The 26,963-nt window shown below is 34.1% G+C and overlaps 3 protein-coding genes across 20 annotated transcripts; 1 reads left to right on the plus strand and 2 right to left on the minus strand.

Moving 5' to 3' along the window:
* Nucleotides 1-9,468: 9,468 nt before the first annotated feature.
* Nucleotides 9,469-10,699, minus strand: LOC114184368 (uncharacterized). The gene is made up of 2 exons (XM_028071681.2): nt 10,084-10,699; nt 9,469-9,557 (listed from the first exon to the last, which is right to left on the minus strand). Exons 1-2 carry the CDS (start codon nt 10,697-10,699, stop codon nt 9,469-9,471), a joined length of 705 nt encoding a protein of 234 aa, XP_027927482.2.
* A 1,110-nt stretch (nt 10,700-11,809) lies between these two features.
* LOC114184369 (uncharacterized) lies at nt 11,810-15,668 on the minus strand. Its single transcript, XM_028071682.2, has 3 exons — nt 15,511-15,668; nt 12,866-14,423; nt 11,810-12,691 (listed from the first exon to the last, which is right to left on the minus strand). Exons 1-3 carry the CDS (start codon nt 15,666-15,668, stop codon nt 11,810-11,812), a joined length of 2,598 nt encoding a protein of 865 aa, XP_027927483.2.
* Nucleotides 15,669-21,635: 5,967 nt separating this feature from the next.
* On the plus strand, nt 21,636-24,775 carry LOC114183286 (calcium-dependent protein kinase 32-like). Of its 18 annotated transcripts, none has more exons than XR_014994968.1 (10): nt 21,636-21,974; nt 22,086-22,225; nt 22,324-22,470; nt 22,650-22,766; nt 22,901-22,999; nt 23,367-23,489; nt 23,565-24,023; nt 24,162-24,313; nt 24,402-24,445; nt 24,550-24,744. XR_014994968.1 is itself a non-coding variant. In XM_085673050.1 (9 exons), exons 4-9 carry the CDS (start codon nt 22,683-22,685, stop codon nt 24,664-24,666), a joined length of 504 nt encoding a protein of 167 aa, XP_085529176.1. In that variant the 5' UTR covers nt 21,639-21,974; nt 22,088-22,225; nt 22,324-22,470; nt 22,650-22,682; the 3' UTR covers nt 24,667-24,775. The 18 variants fall into 18 exon arrangements, 7 of the variants coding, with proteins under 7 accessions (XP_085529176.1, XP_027926049.1, XP_027926050.1 ...); XR_014994964.1 differs by having other exon boundaries at nt 21,641-21,974; nt 22,917-22,999; nt 23,309-23,489; XR_014994966.1 differs by having other exon boundaries at nt 21,641-21,974; nt 22,917-22,999; nt 23,309-23,489; nt 23,565-23,701; nt 23,902-24,313.
* Nucleotides 24,776-26,963: the final 2,188 nt, after the last annotated feature.

Consider the following 26,963-nt stretch of genomic DNA (forward strand, 5'->3'; position numbering starts at 1 on the left):
TTTATGAAACAAAAATCGTGGCTCTACTGAACTTTTCTCCCTTCTAAACATTCTTCCGAGCATGAACTGAACGACAGCAACGAGGACCGCGAGCCGTATGAGTGTTCGGAGGCAAAGGATCTGAATCCAATATACGTTGTAGATGTTACGGTTACGATTGTGATTTGAGTATGGAAATTGTATCTGACGTTTTGAGATTATTGTATTGTGGTGTCGATTATTGATGCAGATTGAAATTCGAAATAGTGATATGTTAGAATTTTTATTTTTTATATCATGTTTTAGGAAATATATGCATTAAAAAAGTGTAACAACTAAAATTAAGGGGTAAAAACATTATAACAGGGTTTAAATTTAAATTATAGGGGTAAAAACATTATAATAGGGTTGAAACGTAAACAAAAACATCAGCGACTAATGAATTGCATCGTAAGGATAAAAAAACACTTAAAAGATGCTTTTAGTATTGACATACATTATAAAGAATTTAAATTTGCTTACAACGAGCAGAGGTGTGCAAAACTTCTACAAAGTACTAAAGGTTCCAGAACTATCGGTAAATAACAGGTGTTCAAGAACTGTCAGTACATACTAAGGGTTCTAAAACTGACGATAAATACTAGGGGTTTCAAACCGCCGGTAAATACACAGGATTTCAAAATCGCTGGTAAGTACTACTTTATCAGAGATTAGTTGAAACTACCAGTAATTCAATAACGACAATGGTTTTTATAGGGAAAAAGTAAAAAACGGATAACTTCTTTAGCAGTGGTTAAAACATCCGAAAATGCAAAAAATAACTCCTAATATAAATTATTTTTCTTGTAGTGATTTTTAGAGTTGTCAAACCGAGTAACTTGGCTCGACCTGATCCAACTCGGTCCGATCCACCACGAGTTGTCCACTTAGTGAACCAATCTAACCCGGCTCACTTATTAGTGAGCTAAAAAAATTTGAACCCAGCCCGACCCACCATGGGTTGACAGGTTAAATGGATTGGTTCACTGACTCACTTAATTAAAAAGAATACAATTTTTTTTCTTTAGCTCAAAAAAACTAAATTATAATTATGAATAAAATCTAAATAAACATTAATAGAATCAAAATACAATTCAAAAAGATGTTAAACTCCAAATACAAATTAAAATCACAAAAATACAAATTACCAATGTGTTAGATAAAAAAACAACCTAATTTGACTTAAATGCAAAACCTAATATAATAAAAAATATTTATATGATCTTTTATATCCGGATCGATAAAAATAAAAAAATATTAAAATAACGATTTCAATTTCGATCTTTGTTAAATTTAAAATTCCTAATTAAAAATGTCAAAATCTGTAAAAGTATGTTTGAATTTAAAATTTAAAATCCAAATTATTCTACAAAAATTAATTCTTTTTACTATATTATTTTAATACTCTTAAATAACTTTCACATGTTTTTAACATATGAAAAGAGTCTGTATTTAGAATATAAACAAATTCGTAATAATGAAAAATTCAACAAATTTATTGGTTCTTAAAAATTAATATTTTAGTATAAAAATTCATTATATTTAATAATAATATAATAATATCATAACATTATAATAATAAAAATTAAATAGTAATATAAAATATAAAATAAATAATATAATAATAATATTGATAACAAATTACATAATTAAACATTAGAAATAGCACTTCATTAAAATTGCAATATAACTACGTCAAATTTAAATAAAAATTTTAAAAGTAAATTTAATAATGTAGGTATAGATGTAATATTAAAAGTGAAAATAATAAAATTTTAAACTTTTGAAGATAAAAAAGAAGTAACTAAACATTTCAATTTCATTTTGTTTCTAAAATTTAGATTCACATTGTTAAAGATAAATTTAAAATGATAAAAAAGTTTGAATTTGAGAATTGAAATTACAAAAGATTGTAAAACTTTGGTAACAAAATTTGTATTTGATATTTAAAATGAAAAAACGGTAAAAGATTGGAACTTTCATTTATTGCAAACCTTTTTCAAAAGAGTTCACATTTAAAATAAAAACAAACTTTAGCAACAGAAAAATCTAAAACATTTATGCGTTATTAAAAATATAATAATATATTAAAATAAATAATAATACTTAATAATAATAACATAATATTACAAATATAATAATAAAATTGAATTATTATATAAAAATTAAATAAATAATAATTAAATTGACATCTTTAATAAACTAAAAATAAATTAAATAATTAAATATTTGAAAAATACTCAATTTAAATAAGAGTATACTTATGTTAAACTTAAATAATAACTTAAAAATTCATTTCTATATTATAGACATAATCATATTATTAAAATGTGAAAATCATGAATTATTTAAAAAAATTTAAATATAAAAATAAGTAACGATTTCAATGTCAATTTATTTTTTTAATTTTAATATCATTTTTTTTAAATTAAGATTCATATTATCAAAAATATTAAAAATTTGAAATTCAGAATATATGATAATAAAGTTTAAATTTAGAATTTGAAATAAAAAAATTGTAAAACTGTGGTAATAAATTTGAATTTAAAATTCAAAATCCAAAAAATTAAAAAATTATAATTTTTTTAATGAATATTTTTAATGTTTTTAAGTGTACTTTCGCATATTTTTAACCTATGGAGAATAATTTGCATTTGAAATGGAAACAAAATCTAGAAACCGGAGAATTAAAAATATTTTATTTTTCTTAACATTATAATAATATATTATAATATGTAATAATATTTAATAAAAATATTATAACAATACTAATATAATAATAATAATTAAAATATGATGTAAAATAATAAATAAATTATTAAGTAATGATGTCATTAATGTACTAAAAATAAATTAAATAATAAAATATGTGAAATAATACTTCATTTAAAATTATAATATATTTATGTCAAATTTTAATAATAATCTAAAAATATTTAATAAGAGGTGTATAAATTAATCTTATAGGATTGTGATTTTTTGTCAAGAATTGTATTCTTTTATTTATTTTTTTGTTTTTAATCTCATTTTAAATGCATTAAAGTTATACGTGTTCAACATGTGAACATTAAAATGAAGTTATCCATATTGAAATTCAAAATATTTACGTTTCAAGTTTGTCCTTTCTGTTAAGTTTGGGTTGACGCCGTTAGAGGGAGTGTCACATGTCAGTTTCTCAATTTTTTGATTTTTATTTTTATTTTTTTGAATTCTTTTAAAAAAATCAAAAAAACTGCCACGTGTCAAGCTGTCGTTGTGCCACGTGGCAGTGACAGAGTGATGTGGTAGTGATAATGTCAGGTGTCAGTGTTATGTCAGATGTTATTTCCTTAGTCTCAATTTGTCCCTGTATTTCAATTTTTGTCTCAATTTAGTCCTTATTTTTGTAAAAATAATCCAATTTCGTCCCTCTCCAAATTAAAACAAAAATTAATTTTTATATAAATGTTATACAAATATTTTTATTAAATTTGATATTTTTATTATATATTTTTAACATAGCTAAATTTATTTAAAATTGTATTTCACATTCAACTTTACTTAAAATTGTTTTAAAATTTTAAATTTATATGTTTTTTATTGTTACATGAACTAGTTAATTTATGATTTTTTTCTATTAATATTATTTTCTATTAACAACTTTAAAACAATTCGGGTACCAAGTTGAGATTTTGACTCCAAAATGGGGATCAAAGACATGATTAAACGAACATAATATTATCAAATATTATATATTAGGAGGATGATTGTTTCTTCAATATCAAATACTTTGAAATAAATTATAATTGTTTACATTTTAGATTAGAATACCAAATAAAATTTCATGAGAACCAAAACTTTCATGAGAACCAAAACATTTATTAAATTTGCAAACATTAATGAAATCTAGTTGATAAAGTTTAGAACTATTTTTAAAAAAATATGAAAGGAAAACAAATATTCAAATTAAAATATATTTTAAATGTTTGTTTACTTAAATTTTTTAAATTCTAATGAATCTCTTTTTTATACACTAATAAAAATTATAATACATTACTTGATCAAAATGGCGCAAAAAAAATAAAAATAAACATAATAATAAAATTTTGACATAAATCTTGTATCTTTTGAACTCCAATATATGTTGGATGGTGATAAAAAATATTCATGAAAATTACATTAAATTTTTATATTGTAGTAAATACAATTTATTTATACAATTATAGTGAAAAGGATTACAATATGATTGATAATGAGTTAGAAAATAAAAAATAATTAGATAAAATATATCAAAACAATATTTTATATGATGAAAATAAACAACAAATAAAAATATTAAAAAATTAACAAATATGTGTCTTAAAAACAATGAGAGATTATTGAAAGAAATTGTATAAAGAAAAACAAATGTATAATTAAGGGTATGATAAGATGAAAAATACCTCAGAGATCTAAGAAAACTTATCAAATATCAACATATATATACTCAATGGTTGAGAAATAACAAAAATTATTTTAGCGAAACAAAATAGTTCTTTAAATGAAACAAAAATGAATAATAATAAGTAAATAAATTTTTTTTATATTACATAGTAAATGAAAAATTTATGCTATTAAACACTTAAATTGAGAGTATTAAACATTCTTATGTAAAAGGAAAATATACAATAAATAAAAATATTAAAAAATAATAGAAATATTCAAATGTGAGACATAAAAATGGCGGGGACGGGTATTATGGCGGGGATATGTACATCCCCATACCCATCACCATACCCAATTGAAAAAGTCGGGGATTCCCCGTACCCATACCCAGTCAATGTGGGGATTCCCCGTCAAAACGGGGACGAGTTCGGGCAATACCCACGGGGCGGGTGTATTTGCCATCTCTAGTTTTATTTATATCAATAGAGCAAATTATCTTTATTAACAATTTAATTTTGATGAAATTTTTTTAATCTATTTTAAACAATTTAAGAAAAATGATATCAATATTTTGAAAATCAAAACTAAATTGAAATTTACAAATTTGAAGGATTAGTATAATATTTAAAATAAAACAATCAGAAAAAAAAGGTAATTTAATCTAAAATTTATTTTGATACTTATATATGTGGGCTATGATATTGTTTAAATGTTTATTTTGTCCTGTTACATGATGGGATGGATGCATATCACAGAATTTGGATTCTCTGTTGAGTTTTTTTGTGTTCTTCCTCTACTTTGCCTTCATAATATATTGATTATCATTAATTTTAACGTTTTAAAATATATTAAAAATATATTTAAAATATCAATACAATATATTTTTAATGCTCAGCAAAAGACATCACAAAAAAATCAGTAAAAAATCTAGTCAGAGAAGCTACTTGATGATCCCATTTCAACCAAAGCAAGAGTAAACCTTAAAAAAATATTTATCATATATATTGAAGAAATATACTTTTAGGATATTATTTGACTCATGAGACTTATTTTCAATTCTTTTTTAGTAGAAATGTTTATCAGGGTAGGTGAGCTTGCTCAATTATTTATTTGCTACTATAGATGAAACGGTAGGTTCCTTACTAAAGTACGATTCTCCTGGTCAAAAAAGTAATATTAGGAATGATAATGGAGCTTAACCAAATAACTAAATCAGAGTTTTAAATTTGAATATGATTCATTAGAAAGATGACATTCAATGCTGAGAAGATACTCCTATTTACCTACAATACACGTGTACATAGTATAAGTAGATAGATTCTTCATTGGATCCAATTTGTTTATGTAGTTCTGGCAAGTAGAAGAATTAAAAGACCGTAGATAGCAAAACCTTAAATAATAGGGATAAATGATTATAATTAAGGTGGACATAAAATCTAGTTTGTTTGATCCGATATAGTTTTGATCTGAGCTGTTTCACTAAAAGTTAATTTTTTAGAATCTTTGAGTTTGAATTCATATTTCTTAATTTTTCAAATCAAATTTTTTATTTTATTTTTATGAATTTTAAATTTTGGACAGTCTAAATTTAAATTTAGTATTTGGATCAAACTATAATCTACTAAAATCTGAACCATGTAAGTTCCATTTTCAGTTATATATGTTTGGGCCTAGCTATTTGTGGGCCTAAGGTCGGCCCAGTAAGGGGACCCCAATACACAGAGCCAACTTCTCACTCTCACTTGGTCACTTTTTCAGAAAACAGTTTCCTCTCCTCTCTTGTCTTCTGTTAGGAGCTCTGTTAGGGCACGCTCTTCATCCACCTTCGAGCTAACGAAACCCATCTAGTACCTTATGGTAAGTTGAACTTCAGAGTTCTTTGGTCTATTCCCTCCTCATTTCGTTGTTTGGGCATGTTGGTTGGGTAGGGTTCCAAGTATTTACCTCGTTTTGCCCTGGTTTTCACTTTTCAGCTCACTACTCGAGTTCCTGGAGCTGTGGTACACCCCTTAGTTAGGATCTGTTGCTTTTGGTGCTCAAAATAGAGGTAAGGGAAGCTAGGGTTTCAAGTTTAAAGTTATTATTTCATGTGTCTGTTCTGCTCCATGTGGTGGGTGCTTAAATGGTGTTTAAATCATGTGCAAATAGTTGGTTTACGTTCTGGATATTGCTCTGTGTTGTTTTTCTGCCTTGCATGTGTGGAATAGTGGGGGAGAAATGATATTCTCGCCCAGGCGAGCTCGTCTCGCCTAGGCGAGAATACCAGCAACTCGCTCAGGGTTCTGCCTCGAGCACTCGCCTAGGAGAGGGGCTGCGTTTTAAGTGACAGGCCAACTCGCTTAGATGAGACAGCCTCACCTAAGCGAGATATCGTGAAACCTCCTAGGACCCACTGTTGTAGGCTCGCCTAAGCGAGAGCCCGTCGCCTGAGCGAGACAACTTCTCTCGTCTGGGCGACGACTCCTAGCTTGAGCGAGGCTGCTACAACGGGTGGCTTCAACTCTGTTTTTCTCTCTGTTTTGATGGGTGAATTGTGTGATTTATTTACTTACCCTCTTCCAAAACCTGAAGCATGTGAATATATATGGTTGCTTGATTTTTATGAACTAAAAGTTGGTATGTTGGCATGAGTAACACTTGGATTTTGGTTGGTTGGTTGAGAACTTGCATGAGAATTGGATGTATGAAATAAAGGTTGTGGTTATGGTATAAGAGACATGAACTGTGTATGTGTTAGGAGTAATTCCATAAGTCTCGTGGGGAGATCTCATGGTGGTGTGTAGTGTATATGTTAAGATATGGATTCAAGTAAGGACCGCATCCCGAAACTCTAATGGGTTAGTGAGTCTCAGGTAGAGCAAACTGACCCAAGTGGTGAAAGCGGCGGGAGGCCCTAGTCTCTGGCAGGATAATGGCCTTAGACGCTTAAAGGCTAACCTTGTGTGTGGTAGGGTGAAACCCATTGGCAATGGCTCTGCAGAGTAGTAGAGGCCACCACAAGTGTAAGCTTCCAGTGAATCCGATCTTAGCATATTTATCCGGATAATTGAGTCATAGTGTCCTGCTTGTCTGTCATAACATGATTCTCGGTGCTTACTGATTTGCATGCTTGGACTGTCTTACGTACTTGTCTGCTATAATATGTTAAATTTAAATTACACTAGTTTACCCTTGCATTTTGTGTATGTTTCTATTATATTTTCTCCTTTGCGATGATCACCTTTTGGTGAGAGTAGACGAGAGGGTCAACATGCAGCAGCACTGCCACTGCGCTGGCGCCTGGCGGCCAACCCCGTGCCGCCAGGCGGTGCTTGCCATATGGATATTTTTTCTAGATGTTCCCAACACTCTTAGCCCAACCAATTTTCTTTCTTTATGAACTCTCATCACTCGCAATTCCAATCCAATCACAGTCACAACAATTCAATATTTAATTATAAGGCTTAATTATCATTTTGGTCCTCTAATTTATTGGGTTGGTTCACTTTGGTCCCCTTATTATTTTTAGGTTCAATTTGGTCCTCTAATTCTTTAGTCCCCCAATTTTTTAAGATGATTCAATTTTGTCCTCTCTAATTTGATACCAAATTAGTAATTAAGTTTAATTACAACTTATATATACATATTAAAATAATTTTTATTATATTTATAGATTAAATTACTCCATCTAACTATTCAAATTATTATTTTTTTTACATGTATAGAAACTTTCAAGTGTAAAAAATTACAAGTGAAAAATATAACAAATGAAATAACATGAGTATTTAGGGAGTGATTTGATGTATAAATGGTAAAAAATTATTTAAACATGAATGTATAAATTGTAATTAAGCTTAATTATTAATTTGGTCTCAAATTGGAGAGGACAAAATTAAATCATTTAAAAAAATTGGGGGACTAAATTGAATCAAAATTGTAAAAAGAGGGACTAAATTGAAAACAACCAATGTTAGTTTGACACGTGGCACAATCGTGACCTGCCACGTGTCACAACCATAAGATGACACGTGTCACAACTATAAGGTGACACGTGGCAGTTTAATTTTTTTTAAAGAAAATTTAAAAAAAAAATTTAAAAAAATTTAAAAAAAAATAAAATAAAAATTTGAAAATTCCACAAAATGACACGTGGCATGTACGGAGACGGTGTTAAAGTTGACTTAACGGCAGGGACCAAATTGAACCTTTTAAAGAATTAGAGGACCAAATTGAACCTAAAAATAATAAGGGGACCAAAGTGAACCAACCCAATAAATTAGGGGACCAAAATGATAATTAAGCCTTAATTATAATGATCCACTATTCCTATATCCAATTCACAGTATCCCCTTTCAAATCATAAATACCGATATCACACATTCAACCCTAAACTCATATGCACTGTTCCATTCGTTTAAGCCCTCGATTACGTGATTATATCCACTGCTGATCATCAATATTACTCCATAATAATTACCACTGACCTTTGCCCCCACCAGATTCAACCTAAAATGCCAGAAAAACCCAGAACGAGTCAGATTGCCCCGCGCCGCCTGGCGGTTTAACCAGCCAACCCAGTAATTGGTTAAGACGCCTTGCGTCGCCTGGCGGCCGGGAGTGTGCCGCCAGGCGGTTCCTCTTCCAGGAACCCAGAACACACAAAAATGCATGAGTCGCCTGGCGGTGGTTCGTCACCCGCCAGGCGGTTTCTGGAAAAATCCCAGAAACGCAGAAATTTAAAGAATTAACAGTGCACAACCATCCAATATACCATACATCAGAATTATTAATAATAATTATAAAATTACGGAGTCCAGCTCCCCTAACCTGGATCCTTAGCTTAAATTTGAACAATTGATGAAACTCTCCCTTGATCACCACTAGCCAACCTCGGGTTCCCTCAATTCCGCCTCCAAACTCCCTCACGTCAGACCCCTCTCACTCACCCTTGTCTTTATTTTTCTAAGTCTAATTTCAGCCTTGCCAAAACCTTGCCTAAACTCTAACTTTTGCCTTTTAAACTAGTATTTTAGGTTACCCAAAACATTAAAACGAAATTCAGCTCATTTACTTTTTAATAACCATCCATCTCGTGAATGCAGTCCCCCCTTGACCGTACTGATTCCCATGGTTTCTGTTAACCTTTCCAATTCCCTCTAAAGTCACCATTAGCAAAATAAAAATAAGCATAAGTTCCATTTAGAATTTCCAAGGTTTGAACCCATGACCCCCATGGTTTCTGTTAACCTTTCCAATTCCCTCTAAAGTCACCATTAGCAAAATAAAAATAAGCATAAGTTCCATTTAGAATTTCCAAGGTTTGAACCCATGACCCCTTTGTTACCACTCAAGTGCATAACCACTTCAACCAATCATGTTTCATGCTAACCATCACAATTCAAGCATCATATCATAACAGAACATGCTTTCATAGATTGAAATAATAATATTAACACAAAAAGTATCATGCATAGGACTCGAACCCAAGTCCTCTCACACAATCAAAGTACTCTCAACCACTTGAGCTAGTACTTTTCCACGTCATACCAACCATAATTTAATGCCATAATTATTTTCCCTCCCGTATTTATTAATTAATTAATTATGTAATTAATTAAATTCTACGGGTCTTACAATACTCCCCCCTTTTTAAATTTTTCGTCCTCGAAAAAGAGAACTTACCAGGGAAGAGATGAGGATAGGACCGCCTCATGACATCGTCCATCTCCCATGTCATTTCTTGAGTTGCCTCATCCCATAGGACTTTCACGATTCTGATTTCCTTCCCTCTGAGTTGTTTTGTTTGAGAATCCAAGATTCTCACTGGTCCGGCTCCAATGGTCAAGTCTTCCCGTATCTGCACATCGTCATCCTCCAGAACATGTGTAGGATCGACTATGTATTTTCTCAACTGTGACACATGGAAAACATTATGCAAGTTTCCCAAGTGTGGTGGCAATGCCATCTCATACGCTGCGGGACCAATCCTCCTCATGATCTGATATGGTCCAATGAATCGAGGTGTCAACTTCCTCGATTTAAGTGCCCTGCCAATACCTGCAGTAGGGGTCACTCTGAGAAATACGTGGTCCCCTGCCTCAAACTCAAGCGGCCTCCTCCTCTTGTCTGCGTACGACTTCTGCCTGCTTTGAGTCGCGCGCATCCAATCCTGAATCACCCTCACCTTCTCGGTGGTCTGCTGTAAGAACTCTGGCCCAAGAACCACTACCTCGCCATCCTCCTGCCAACACAATGGCGTCCTACATCTCCTACCATACAGAGCCTCGTAGGGAGCCATTCCAATACTGGTATGGTAACTGTTATTATACGTGAATTCTACCAACGGCAACACATCACTCTATGTACCCAGATGGTCTAAAACACAGGTTCTCAACAGGTCCTCCAACGATTGTATAGTCCGCTCAGACTGTCCATCTGTCTGAGGATGATAGGCGGAGCTCATCCTGAGCTGAGTACCCAAAGCGTTCTGCAACGACTGCCAGAACCTCGATGTGAACCTCGGGTCTCTGTCTGACACAATACTCGTTGGTACTCCATGTAATCTAACAATCTCTCGCACATACAAATCCGACAGCCTATCCATATTCATCTTCTGATTAATCGGCAAAAAATGAGCACACTTCGTCAACCTGTCTACTATCACCCAGATTGAGTCGTGCCCTCTCACTGATCTCGGCAGGTGAGTGATGAAATCCATGCAAATGTTGTCCCATTTCCACTGTGGAATGTCTAGAGGTTCTAACATACCACCCGGTCGCTGATGTTCTATCTTCGCTTTCTGACATACCAAGCAAGAAGCGACGTAATCAGCCACATCCGTCTTCATACCCGTCCACCAGAAAGAGGCTTTCAAATCCTTGTACATCTTAGTCATACCCGGATGTATGCTAAGACGACTCTTATGCCCCTCATCTAGGAGCATCTTTCTCAGAACCCTGCTGTTTGGAACACACACTCTCTCCCTGAACCGTAGAATCCCATCTCTGCCCATTCGGAAATCCTTCCTCTTCTCAATGCCCAACTCACCAATTATCAGCTGCAGTTCCTGATCCTTACCTTGTTCCACCCGGAGCTCATCTAGGAACTCATTCGTGATCCTCAACATGCTGCATCGTATCTGTCCAGGCCCCATTTCCAACCCCAGATTCATGTCCCTCAACTGTTCTATCAGCTCCAACTCTCTAATCATCATAGTTGATACATGAATTCTCTTCCTACTCAAGGCATCCGCTACGACATTAGCTTTACCAGGGTGGTACAATAGCTCAAAGTCGTAGTCCTTTAAATACTCCATCCAACGCCTCTATCTCATATTCAGCTCTTTCTGATCAAACAAGTATTTCAAGCTTTTATGATCGCTGAATACCTGGAACTGCGCTCCATACAGTTAATGCCTCCATGTCTTGAGGGCAAACACGAATGCCGCTAACTCCAAGTCGTGTGTCGGGTAATTCTTCTCATGCACCTTCAACTGTCTCGATGCATAAGCTACAGGCCGTTTATCCTGCATCAGCACATAGCCTAACCCCTGATACGAGGCATCACAGTACACCTCAAATGTTTTAGTCGTGTCAGGGATTGCCAATATCGGTGCGGTAGTCAGTCTTCTCTTCATATCTTCGAAGCAGGCTTCACACCCCTCTGTCCACGAGAAAGGCTGGTCCTTTCTCGTAAGCTGTGTAAGAGGACTCACCATCTTGGAGAAACCCTCCACAAACCGTCGATAATACCCTGCCAAACCTAGAAAACTCTGCACCTCTGAAACTGTTTGGGGCCTCTCCCACTTCACCACAATCCCTATCTTTGCCGGATCAACGGCTATTCCTTGGGTTGAGATCACATGGCCCAGGAATTGTACCTCTTCCAACCAGAATTCACATTTCGATAATTTCCCATACAACTGGTGCTCTCTGAGAATCCCCAACACTACTCTCAGATGCTCTGCGTGTTCTTCTATGCTCTCAGAGTAGATCAGAATGTCATCGATAAACACTACTACAAACTGATCTAGGTATGGCCTGAAAATCCTGTTCATGTAATCCATGAATATAGCCGGCGCATTGGTCACCCCAAATGGCATCACTACATACTCGTAGTGACCATACCGTGATCGAAAAGCAATCTTCTGGACATCCTCCGGCCTGACAAGGATCTGATGATATCCAGATCTCAGGTCTATTTTTGAGAACACCGCAGCTCCCCTCAACTGATCCAACAGATCATCAATCCTCGGCAACGGGTACTTATTCTTTATCGTTAGCTTATTCAGCTGCCGGTAATCAACGCACAACCGAGAGCTACCATCTTTCTTTTTCACTAACAGAACCGGTGCTCCCCACGGTGATGCACTCGGTCAGATGAACTTCTTTTCAAGTAGATCCTCAATCTATTTCTTTAGCTCGGCTAACTCAGCAGGCGCCATTTTGTACGGTGCCATAGAAACTGGCCCAGCGCCAGGGATGAGATCAATGGAGAAATCCACATCCTTGCTAGGCGGTAGTTCTGGAATCTCATCCGGAAATACATCTGCGTATTCATCCACTACCGGAATCCTGCTGATCTTCTCGGCCGTGTTCATCTTCTCTGCCTGAGCCACAATCATATAACATGTAGCTCCAGCCTCAATCTCCCTCATCGCCTGATTAGACGATATAAGTTCCAACCCCACCGTATTTGGAAACACTATCTTGCACTGCCCGCAATCAATGACGACATGGTTACTCGACAACCAATCCATGCCTAGAATCACATCTAAACCCTCCATCGACAAACAAATGAGATTCAGCCTGAACCTACGGCCTGCCACCTCCATAGGGCACCCCACGCACATAGAAGTGGTGGATACCTCTCTAGACGCTAGCGTCGCTACTAAAAGCTCGCACCCTAGCTCTTGCATCGTAAGCCCGAGCCTCCTCACACATTCATTAGACACAAACGAATGAGTGGCTCCCGAGTCGAACAACACCACCACCTCGTGGTCACACAACAAACATAGAAACTGTAAAAGGTTACCTGACTGTTTCGCCTCTGTGGTCGTCAAAGCAAACACACGCCCCGGTGCTTTGGGTCGATCTCCTACTGGCCTCTTAGCTGGTGCACCACCAGCTGGTCTTCTGTTAGGACACTGACTTGCAAAGTGCCCTGCCTGCTGACATACGTAGCACTTACCAATGCCACTGCCTCCACCTGTACTGCTGGCAGGTCTAGTACAATCTCTCCTCAAGTGCTCCGCGCCACAGTTATAATAATGTAGCCTCCCCCAGGTAGTCGGCGGTCTGCTATAAGGTTTCCTCTGTGATCGGACATCTGGGGTAGTCCTCTGTTGTTTTCCTCCACTACTCGACCCGGTCTCCAACTGCTCCACAGTCTTGGCCTGCTCGACCAAAACTGGAAACTCTCTAATCCGAAGCGGCACAATGAAGCGGCGTATCTCATGTTTTAGTCCGCCCTCGAACTTCCTACACCTCCACTCCTCGGTGACTACTGAAGTGTAGAAATGCGCCAGATATTCGAACCTCTCAATGTATGCCGCCACAGTCATGGTCCCCTGCTGAAGAGTAAGGAACTCTGCCTCCCGCTCGTGCCTCGCACTGTCGGGAAAGTACTTCTCCAGGAATCTCGTCCTGAAGGCAGTCCATGTCACCTGCTCCTCACGGGTCTGCATCCCCTGCCACCAGTACTCTTCGTCTGCCACCAGGAGAAATGTGACAAACAACAGCCTCTGCTCATCCGTGCACCCCAGCACTCTACAAATCTTCTCACATTCCCGCATCCAGGCATCTGCCTCATCAGGAGTGGCCTTGCCAGAGAACTTGGCCGGCCGGTGTTCCATAAAATCCTCCATAGATACTGGTCGGGTAGGTGCCACTACAACTCTGGGTGGCGCCGCTATGGGCTGCATCGCGTCCACCATACGATGGATCGCCTGAGCTATGTTATCAGCTCCAGTTGTGTTCCTCCTCCTCCTGTTAGCCATAGCTCGTGCACGCCACATATTATAGCTGTTCACACACACACAGCGCATATTAGGATTTCATATCCAGAAATAACAAATAATCACAGACAATTAGTCACGCAAACGTAACACGGTATGCTCACTCCCCGTAGACCCCAAAAATCATTTTGAAAACCATTGCTCTGATACCAAATGTAACATCCCGTCAGGATATTACTGATTTATAAATAAATAAATGAAATAAATAAAACAACGCGTTTAATAATACCTCATTTTCCCAAAACGCGGAAAAATTTAAAACTTTATTAAATGAGCGGATAAAGTTTACAACGTCCATTATAAAACCAAAACCACAATATTATCAAGTCACCCATCAGGGTTTACAAATGTTTTCAAAAACAAGTAAATAAACGTAAGAGTTTCCCCAAGTCAATCCCCTCTCCGCGACTAAGCTGCACCAGAGCCACCTGCATCACTAACATCTGCTCCCGTGTACCGCGTACACGATCATCGCCACACACACGCAGATAGGGTGAGCTTAGCAGATAAATCACATATATACAATGCTATAAACATACATGTATAACAACATGCATACATATCACAACACTTAACTTAACTTTCCACATTGCCCTATATTTTTATTCCTGCAATCTGATCCCCTCAATCAGTTTATTCGTGTTCTACATCGTCTGATGATTACTTCAAGGTGACTTACTTCCATACCTATCGGCCACAACCGATAGAGCACGTGCGGGAAAAACATGCTACGGATCATACACCGCAACGCCAGGTAGAGCTCCCGTATACGAACATAGTCCGTATCGTCCCAAGACTACCAAACTCGTCAGCCAACAACTGCGGAGGGCAATCTCTCTGGACCCATCCGTACTGGCCACAACCAGCACACTCACACTGGCAACACACGCCAATCCGAGCCACAACTCAAGGGATACGTTCCGAGCCACAACTCAAGGAACTCCAACGACCCCACCTTTAAAGCACCATTAGACGTCACGTAGATCACACATACACAATCCAAGTTCAAAGCTGCAGCAGTGCGAATCGCCTGGCGGGGGACACGTGCCGCCAGGCGCTGCCAGCTTCCAGACCGCCTGGCGGGTGTTGCGTACCGCCAGGCGCACAGCGCCACAAAACTCTCCTTGCTGCAGGTATCGCCTGACGGGACTACCCTCGCCGCCAGGCGCTCCACACCTCGAGAGCTCACTATAACCCCGCTACCGCCTGGCGGTCCGCATTCCACCGCCAGGCGCCGTGACAGTACTCGCATTCTGGTTTCCTATTCAAGTCCCGCACAATTTCTTACCTCAATTCCATCTGATTTATTCCCTTGTATCATCCAACTTAGCTACTTACTAACCACAGCGTAGTTCAGTCCTCACTCTCTAGCTTGTTACTAACATTTACATAGGGTTACTCTTATGTACAACAGTTGATCAACTCCCTATGCTCTCTTGCACCCCACTTATCCAGAACCCAAATCCCTATCACGCCCTAATACAGAAGCAGACTTCAGATATCTAATATGATTAACTCCTAAGGGGTTTCCACCCCTTGTAGTTTATGCACAAAACTCCATCGTCCAGCTTGCACAAATGTCCCAAAAATCTCATCTACTGATTCCAACCCAATGGAACCAAACCCAAACTCAAAGCACGATGTCTCAACATGCAGCAGCACTGCCACTGCGCTGGCGCCTGGCGGCCAACCCCGTGCCGCCAGGCGGTGCTTGCCATATGGATATTTTTTCCAGATGTTCCCAGCACTCTTAGCCCAACCAATTTTCTTTCTTTACGAACTCTCATCACTCGCAATTCCAATCCAATCACAGTCACAACAATTCAATATTTAATTATAATGATCCACTATTCCTATATCCAATTCACAGTATCCCCTTTCAAATCATAAATACCGATATCACGCATTCAACCCTAAACTCAAATGCACTGTTCCATTCGTTTAAGCCCTCGATTACGTGATTATATCCACTACTGATCATCAATATTACTCCATAATAATTACCAATGACCTTTGCCCCCACCAGATTCAACCCAAAATGCCAGAAAAACCCAAAACGAGTCAGATTGCCCCTCGCCGCCTGGCGGTTTAACCAGTCTCACCAGGCGCTTCATCAGCCAACCCAGTAATTGGTTAAGACGCCTTGCGTCGCCTGGCGGCCGGGAGTGTGCCGCCAGGCGGTTCCTCTTCCAGGAACCCAGAACACACAAAAATGCATGAGTCGCCTGGCGGTGGTTTGTCACCCGTCAGGCGGTTTCTGGAAAAATCCCAGAAACGCAGAAATTTAAAGAATTAACAGTGCACAACCATCCAATATACCATACATCACGAATTATTAATAATAATTATAAAATTACGGAGTCCAGCTCCTCTAACCTGGATCCTTAGCTTAAATTTGAACAATTGATGAAGCTCTCCCTTGATCACCACTAGCCAACCTCGGGTTCCCTCAATTCCGCCTCCAAACTCCCTCACGTCAGACCCCTCTCACTCACCCTTGTCTCTGTTTTTCTAAGTCTAATTTTAGCCTTGCCAAAACCTTGCCTAAACTCTAACTTTTGCCTTTTAAACTAGTATTTTAGGTTACCCAAAACATTAAAACGAAATTCAGCTCATTTACTTTTTAATAACCATCCATCTCGTGAATGCAGCCCCCCTTGACCGTGATTCCCATGGTTTCTGTTAACCTTTCCAATTCCCTCTAAAGTCACCATTAGCAAAATAAAAATAAGCATAAGTTCCATTTAGAATTTCCAAGGTTTGAACCCTTGACCCCTTTGTTACCACTCAAGTGCATAACCACTTCAACCAATCATGTTTCATGCTAACCATCACAATTCAAGCATCATATCATAACAGAACATGCTTTCATAGATTGAAATAATAATATTAACACAAAAAGTATCATGCATAGGACTCGAACCCAAGTCCTCTCATACAATCAAAGTACTCTCAACCACTTGAGCTAGTACTTTTCCACATCATACCAACCATAATTTAATGTCATAATTATTTCGCCTCCCGTATTTATTAATTAATTATTTATTTAATTAATTAAATTCTACGGGTCTTACAGCAATGGCTCTGCAGAGCAGTAGAGGCCACCACAAGTGCAAGCTTCCAGTGAATCCGATCTTAGCATATTTATCCGGATAATTGAGTCATAGTGTCCTGCTTGTCTGTCATAACATGATTCTCGGTGCTTACTGATTTGCATGCTTGGACTGTCTTACGTACTTGTCTGCTATAATATGTTAAATTTAAATTACACTAGCTTACCCTTGCATTTTGTGTATGTTTCTGTTATATTTTCTCCTTTGCGATGATCACCTTTTGGTGAGAGCAGACGAGAGGGATGTTCGAGATGGATCCGGGGGTAGCAGCGGTGCAACTTAGATTATTCTGTCCTGGCGACTCTTAGGAGCAGTTTCACGGCCATGGGGCCTTTTGTAATAGTTGCCTTGGTGGCAACCCCATTTGCAAAACCGTTGAACTTTTAGATTTTCTTTTGGTTATGGCATGGTTATATGTCTATGATTCCTTTTAAGTACTCTTATGGATAACTGTAATAGTAAATCCGTACGTGTTCTGTTCATCTGATTGCTTCTCATTATTATAATCATACGATGTTTTATTGAGTAGATTATTCTATTTAAATGGGATGTCACGAACCGCATATGCTCCTGTCATAGATTATGCCTATACAAACTCCTAAAATTATGCTCAAGGAAAAACGTCTGTATGTCTGATCCTGAAATATGCCATGGATTTGCTGTGTTAATTTAAGTTTACTATTTTTATATACCAATTATTAATTTTAGGGCTTAACAGGCATGCATTGTCAATGTAAAAGTTTTTACGCCGTCAACTAATAAAAAATCATGTTTTGTATTATTTTTAAAGTAGTTATTCTAGAAGTTGATAAACTTACTATATACAATTATTTGTGATCAGGTAATTGTGTAAAAATCTTTCACTATTAGAGCATATATTTGAAACTTTAATTGCTCCTTCTCATCTGGCATTTTCTTTTAAATTTTAATGCTTTACAAGTGTTTAAAATGTTGTGTTCTTTTAAGATCACTGCTCTGTAATATCTGAGAATTTTTAATGAAAATATGAATTTGGAAATGGATCTGAAAATTGAATCCAAATATATTATTTAGATATTTAGAACTTGATTTTTGGATCTGGATTTTAGGAAAATTCAAACCAGTTTCAAAACAAAAGTAGATTTGAATCTAAAATTTGATCTAATTTATTTGATCGTGATTGGATTTTCAAAGATCTGATCCATGATTATTCTTAATTAAAACTTTTAGCAATTCATCAACAATTTAAAAGATGGCAAATACTAAAGCAGAAAATAAATTGCTTTAATTACCAGCATTCTTTCATCTGATAGCAATAAAAATTTGACCTAAAACTGTATGAAAGTAAGTAGTGACATCAACTTATAGAAGAATAACACTTCCATACCTATAAAATGTGCTTATATATGTATAGTATATATCTATGTTAAATTATCAGTTTAAAGAGTTTATCTTAAAGAAAACTTAAGTAAAAATATAATACACCCAAGGTGGATGCACTAAACTAATATTAATTGATGATTAACTACTGCAATCAGTTAATTTGATAGCTACCATTAAAGAAAGAGAGGATTAAATGGATGTTTATATTAGCATATTATGTCAGAACACACAAGAGTTGACAGATACTGAAAACATTCTTATTCCCTTATAAAGTGGTTAAAATGGACCTGAATAATATATGTGAAAATAACCATGGAGTATGATATAATAAAACTAATAATTGGAAGGTACAGACACAATCATTACTACAAATTCTAATATTACATGAGAATTTTCTTGTAAATTTATTAAAAAAATTTGCAAGAAAAGACTTTTTCCTACTATTTTTCTAAGAATTTTAATTGACAGGTAATTCCTTCGTGGGTAATTATTTCCTACAAAATTATAAAATTCGCAAGTATTTCCTACAAAATTTGTTGCAAAAAGTGTTTTATACAAAATATTTTGCAAAAATATTGGCAGCAATTTCCTGCAAATTTTTTTTTCATAACAAAATTTATAAGTATTTCTTATGAAAAGAATTTCAGAACAAAATTGACAAGAAATATGGATTTTTTTAGTAGTGAATGTTGATGATGATTCCCATATCCAGAAATGGACAATGTAAATTTTCAGGTCTTAATTACTGTTATCTTCACTCTGCAAGTAAATCAACCATAACATGGCTATTCATTCCTGCAATAACTTGTTATAGAGATACACAAGATTCATGTTTATCTCGGGTTGCTTCAAATTGTTTGTCTCGTGTGTCTTTGACTTATCGAATCCAAACAAAACCAACAATAAATAAAAGTGAAAACATTAAAAAAAAAATTAGAAGAAGAAATAAGAAGCCTAGAGTCACAACCACGGATCACAACGGGACAAGGGCGATGACTGTCAGGATGAGTTTAGGTTAGTTGTAAGTTGTCGTTTAGGTTAACTATTATTACGTTGATGTTTACATTTTCAAAAGTCGATACAAAAAATAAATAATTTTAAAATATAAGAATTGTGATTTTTACTATAATTCGAAAAAATAAGTTTATTTTTACTGTTGGAGAGGATTTGTGACTTCTTGAGAAAATAAGTTGATTTTGTAAATGATTTTGTAAAAAGTTGACATCTTACGCCCAATGTCAGCCAACGAGAGAGCACTTCTTGGTGTAGCATTTGTGGTATCTTGGGATGTCAACAAAATGGGTAGGATATGGATAATAGCTCTCTCATACCCTACTTACTGGATCAATATTCGTCTCGTCTCCGTTCCCATATCCGTGCGTGTATATGTTATTCGAGTACCCTTATATTTTTCACGGGTACCCGTGAGTATTTAGAAAAAAATAAATAAATATTTAACAATATAATTTAACCAAACATTCAAATAAAATATAATGCATAACATTCATAAATTTTCAAACATAGTGCAAATAATTCATTTAAATAATGCTGAATGACAGTCTACAAAGAAAGAGAGATTGTATTTTGAAACCAATAGATAAAAAATAACTCATTCAAAATCAATGTGTTAATATTTTAATCATGTTTTTTTTTATACTTTTTAATTTAAATTAGAGTATAGCGAGTATGGGTATCCACGGGTATGAATACTATGAAAATATAGGTATAAAAATTACATGTATCCATTATCCATGGATATCCATTTTCAGTATCAATTTCCTACCTGTTGTGAGTTTTATTCGGGGGTACTTATGGGTATAGATTTTTTTGACATACCTAGTGGCACCTAACACCCAACATGAGTGCTTAACATGTGTGTTTTTGGTAACTTGGAGAGCAAGGGTGACCGGCCACATGACACTCCATGAGTGGAGAGTATTTCCACTTTCTAGAAGTGGCTGCATGGCACTCTAGGAATGGAGAGGATTTTCCACTTCTTTGAGTGGCCCCAGGACACTCTAGGATTGGAGTGGATTTTCCACTTCTTTGAGTGGCCCCAAGACACTCTAGGATTGGAGAGGATTTTCCACCTCTTTGAGTACCACATGGCACTCTCCTATTGGAAAGGATTTGTGACTTCTTCTCCAAGGTTTCCAAGTTCATATCTTTAGGTCATCTTTATGACACACCTCCCCTATAAATAAAGTGTTTATACCATGCATTTTTCACTTTGAGATTAGTATTGTTATCTATAAATTTTTATATGAAATAAAAAATATGTAAAACACTACTAAAGATAAGTATATAAAAAAGAATGAGTTAAAACAATAAAAATTGATTTCGGTTATCATGAAAATAAATTCAATCGTAGACTTGTATTATCTTAAAGTCTCAAATCTCTTTCTCTTCTTCAGTAAGTGCTTAAATTTGAATTTTAAAATTTAACCTTTTCATAAATGTGCATAATTTATTTTGAGATTAATCATTAATAAAATAGTTAAAAAAAGTTATTTGGAAGATCAAGCATGTGGTTGATCATGATTTAGGAATTATCTACTTAAATCTATTTAAATACTAAGAAAACAAACTACTAGAGATATTATCCAAATACCCATATTTAAAATCGTGATAGCTGTCCAGAAATGTGTTTTTTTTGTCATTTCATTGTTGTTATGTTTACCAACCTACCCCTGCTTTTGTTTTGGGAATCAGCTTTTTTACTGGCAAATTGGTCTTTGCAGCACACAATCCTCAAGCAGGAAAAATGTAGCTGAAAACGTTTCCAGGTTGTCTGTTTTCTGTATTTGAAGTCCAAAAATGCCTTCACACGGTTAATGGTCTTATCTCCTTTTTGTGTCTTTCTAAAACCCTGGGAATATGATCCTTCTTTTATGTTTGTTTTCTCTTCGGCCTTTATCGGTAATATTTATTCTTATGATTTTTTTAGATGTTTTGATTGTTTTTGTTTTCTGTTTAACTTTGATACTTCTCCTTTGATGATGTATGGTTTTATCTTGGGTTTGATTCCCTTCAAAACTATTTTGATGCCCTAATTGATGTGAAGACTATCGACTATCAAGTTGGTGCGTACCATTAGTTTTTTCATTTTCGAAGTTTTTGGATCCAACAAGGTTTTTTTTTTATGAATCACAATACAAGTCTTGTCTGATTCTTTGTGATACTTGTGATATTAGAGGTTTGTTTGATGTTACGTTTGAGATGTGCCACAAGCATGGCATGATGCATCGGGATCTTAAGCCGGAAAACTTTCTATTTGCAAAAACTACAACTTTGAAGACTATAGATTTTGGGTTGTTAGTGTTCTTTAAACCAGGTAATACTTTTAGTTGGATGGTACATTGGTTAATGATTTTATTTGTATTGTTGCAATGTTGCGCATAACGATGCTTAAAACTTTGCCTTTTTTTTCAGGGGAAAGATTTAATGAGATAGTTGGAAGTCCATATTACATGGCTCCCTCTGAGGTATTGAAGCGGAATTATAGGCTAGAAGTAGATATCTGGAGTGTTGGAGTAATTTTATACATCTTACTTTGTGGTGTTCCACCATTTTGTGCAGGTTAGCTTTATCTTACGCATGTTGTTTTTTAGCTTTTCAGAATCTGTGATCTTAAATTCTACATTTTTAAGTTATTGAGGAGTTTATGCAACCATTGTTTATCGTGTACTATGATATGATCATACTTTATAATAAAGAGAAAAGAAAATGATGTATAACTGTTGAATTACTTTTTTCAGTTCGGCAACAACAAGTTATAATAACTAAAAAGAATGCCAGTAAACTGGTTGGCATTCTTCATGAGTTTGGAACCTCAAAAGATTGTCATCCTATGCCATGGTCTTCAACCCACCAAGGTGAATTTTCCCTTTTAATAAATTGTGAGCTCAATTTTTTTCATTATGTAAATACTATTAAAAATCAATATGACATCTCATTTCATTATGTTTACACATTAAATATCTTGATTAATTTTTTTCATTGTTTAAAGATTTTTCTATGTGCAGGAAGACAATATCATGATAAATCTTGCTTCTGCTCTAGAGAATGCAGGATTCAGTTCTTTCCGCTTTGACTTCAGTGGAAATAGGTAGATATGTTGTATTATAGGACAAATTGTGAACCTATTTATTTTTGTATTCAAATTATCCAACCAACTTCACTTTTTGTTGTGAATATCAATGTTACTAGATTCAAAGTAGGAGATGTTTTTAGTAAGTACTTAACACTTCTCTCAACTCGAAAGAAAATTAGAAAGAGCTTCATATTTAAATTTCATATAACCAAAGCTTATTTATTTGAATTATTTACACAAATGCACCCTTATTAGTTATATAATAGCTATATCATATTCCGATATGTTGATATACTAATATAATGATATATTCAACTTATGCAGATACTTCTTAAGGAGCTGAAATATTCACCAAATTGATAACTTTATTTGATTTTTGTAGTTTTTCGGTATTCATTAGGCCAAAGTGTGAATGAAGTTACAAAAGAAAACTTTGAGACATGTAACACGATCAATGTTTTGGCAACATATGAGAATGTTAACACAACGGTGCCATTGAGAAAAGGTGGGTAGAGATATTTTGTAAGTGGAAACAAGTTGTATTGTCTTGGAGGAATGAAACTTCATGTTCATGTTGAAGGTTATGATGGCAAAGCACTTGCTCCAACTATAGCACCTAAGGCTGTGGTTGGATCTGATGAAAACATTGTCACAGTTCCAAACTCTCCTTCATCAAAGAAGAGCACACATCTTTCAACTGGAACTGTCAATTATTCTGTAAAGAATGCACTTCAGTTGATTTATATTGCTGTTATGGTTGATGCATATTTTAGTGTAATGAATGTGACTAATGGAAAAAAGACATTCTCTCTAGCTTTAATAAATACGACCATTTAGTTTAACATCTGTTTATCTATAAACCCTACTCTATGTAAGGTTTAATTTTGTATGATCTGTAGTTTATTCTGTCAACGAAGGTACAAAATTTTCAAAGCTGGAGCATGGAGGAGGCATACAGTGGTTGTTACGGAGGATAGAAATTCCTTGGCCTTTGGATGGGACAAGCGTGGACAGCTAGGTTCGGGTCTTGTGAGAAATGGTATGTTTTTTCAATTATCTATAAAATTCTGCAGTTTTTTGCTAATATATTTTAAATTACACCCATTGTTTGCTTGAATGCTAACCTGCTCCATGTTTTTTATTGCCATCGTTCTGATTTTCATGAGTGGAAATGTAGTAAAGCTTTCGATATTTGGGTATTCAATGATGGAATAGAAGTTATGGTGGAATGAGTAGAATGAAATTGTATTCTTCCAATTTGTCCTTATTATACAGAACTCATGGTCATGACTGTTCAAGAGGATTCTTTAGTAAGAATTGTTCCAGCAGGTAAAATAATATTTTGCATTCATTCATTAATCAACTCCTAAAACTTAAAGATCAAGCTAAAGATTGCATGATTTGATTGTTACTACAGTTAAGGAAGAGAACAGAAACAAGCTTCGAGATGCTGCCCAAGAGGTATATATCAATCTCACGAACTATATTACTATGTTGTTTCATCTTATTAATTATTTTTTATCATCATATGCAAATGATGATATGTTATGGAATGAATGATTTAGGAACCATCTGTGAGACATGGAGTTTGTGACGTGAGGCAGATAGAACTTATGAGAAATAAGTTTATCATAAAGGAGGTGAAATATGTTTCAGATGTATATATAGTATTAGTTAACTGATACTTGATATGTTTTTTAATGTTCTATGTTTTGATTGACACGATTTTACCAAATTTATAGTTAGTGTAATTATATGTCCATGAAGAAATAAAAGATATATTGATATGAAGTGATTTAATTACCATATTTATTCACAACTGTCTCTAAAAAGTAAAAATTTTATAGTGATAATTTTTTTTTCTTAATAAATAAAATTGAAATCTAAATTTTAAAATTGTAAACAAATGGTTAACTTACCAAAAGAATAAATGATGACTTTATCATATAAATCAATGATAAAAGTTAAAATTTACAAATGGGTTGCATTACCACTTATATAAGTTATGCGTATTACTTTAGTTCTATACAATTTATTTTTAGTTAATTTGTTATAAAAATAATATAATTAATTATTTAAATTTTTTATTATCAAATTCTTTATTTAAATATTATATACATAATTATAACACTTAAACATAATTATTTAAATAAATAATTTATTTAAATATAATATTAATTATGTTAATTCAATATAGAAAAATTATAAAACTAATAAAACCAAATCATAACATATAATAACACTAGTTAATGTAACAAAGATTTTATTATTTATACTAATACTAAATTTAGTAATTAATTGTGCTCATATGTAAAACATAGGATTGATTCATACAATCAATCATAATTATTTTTTAAATCTTGTTATTAGCTGACTAATTAATTCTAGGTATAAATACACATTTGGTACCCAAACTTTTTCGGAAAGTTCAGTTTGGTATCCGAACTTTAGGAATGTTCAATTTGGTACCCCAATTTTCTAAAGAGATTCAATTTGGTCCTCTCCGTTAAGTTGGAGTTAACACCGTGTCTGTACAGGACACGTGTCAAGCCATGAAATTTTTATTTTTTTTAATTTTTTTTTTCAAAAAAATTAATTTTTTTTCAAAAAATTTAAAAACTGCCACGTGTCAGTTTATCATCGTGCCACGTGGCAGCTTACAATCATGACACGTGGCAGTTTAATAGCTGTTTTCAATTTAGTACCCCAATTTAAATTTTTGGTTCAATTTAGTACCCCAATTTTTTAAAATCATCCAATTTCGTCATCTTCCATTTGAGACCAAATTAGTAAATAAGCTTAATTACAACCTATATATACATGTTAGAATAACTTTTTCTAATATATACATCAAATCATTTCACCTAAATACTTAAATTATTTTATTTTTTACATTTTAACCTTTGTAATTTTTTATACATGAAATTTTTTACACTTGTAAAAAATAAAATAATTTGAATATTTAGGTGTAGTGATTTGATGTATAAATTCAAAACAATTATTTTAACATGTTTATATAAGTTATAATTAAGCTTATTTACTAATTTGGTCTCAAATAGGAAAGGACGAAATTGAATCATTTTTAAAAATTTGGGTACTAAATTGAACCAAAAATTTAAATTAGGGTACTAAATTGAAAACAACTATTACACTGCCACATGTCATGATCGTAAGCTGCCACGTGGCACGATGATAAACTGACACGTGGCAATTTTTAAATTTTTTGAAAAAAAAATAATTTTTTTGAAAAAAAAAATTTAAAAATAAAAATTTAATGGCTTGACAGTGTCCTGTACGGACACGGTGTTAACTCCAACTTAACGGAGATGACCAAATTGAATCTCTTTAGAAAATTGGGGTACCAAATTGAACATTCCTAAAGTTTGGGTACCAAACTGAACTTTCCGAAAAAGTTTGGGTACCAAATGTGTATTTATACCTTAATTCTATTAATTATTTTTAATTTTTAATTATGAGTGAATTTTTCAAATATATTTTATTTTAAATTATTTCTTTAATTACTACTCAACAAATCTGGAATCAATATTTATTTATACGAGATTCATAATACATTATTATATATATATATATATATATATTACTTTTAATTATAATAATTTATATTTAGTTTCACATTTTTTATAATTTCATATCACCAATTCACTTTAAATATTACTTTAAATTTATGTTTTTTGTTAACAAATTTTAACATTAATTTTATTTTTGTATTTATTTTGTACAGGATTTATAATGTAAAATATATCTACATTTTATGCATCTTATACGTTGTTATTACATCTAACACAATATTAAACTTATTGAATTTAGAAAACAAATATATACTAAAGAACTATAATATTATTATTTATAAAACATTAATTATTCGATCTATAGTTTTTGTTCTTAATAATAATAAATTCTAAAACTTATATTTTAGTTTGCTAAAAATATAAATAATTATTAAATTTTTTATATTATA

Source organism: Vigna unguiculata, chromosome 5 (genome assembly GCF_037176805.1).
Source record: "Vigna unguiculata cultivar grain cowpea cultivar isolate G323 ecotype 2 chromosome 5, ASM3717680v1, whole genome shotgun sequence".
Classification (NCBI taxonomy): domain Eukaryota; kingdom Viridiplantae; phylum Streptophyta; class Magnoliopsida; order Fabales; family Fabaceae; genus Vigna; species Vigna unguiculata.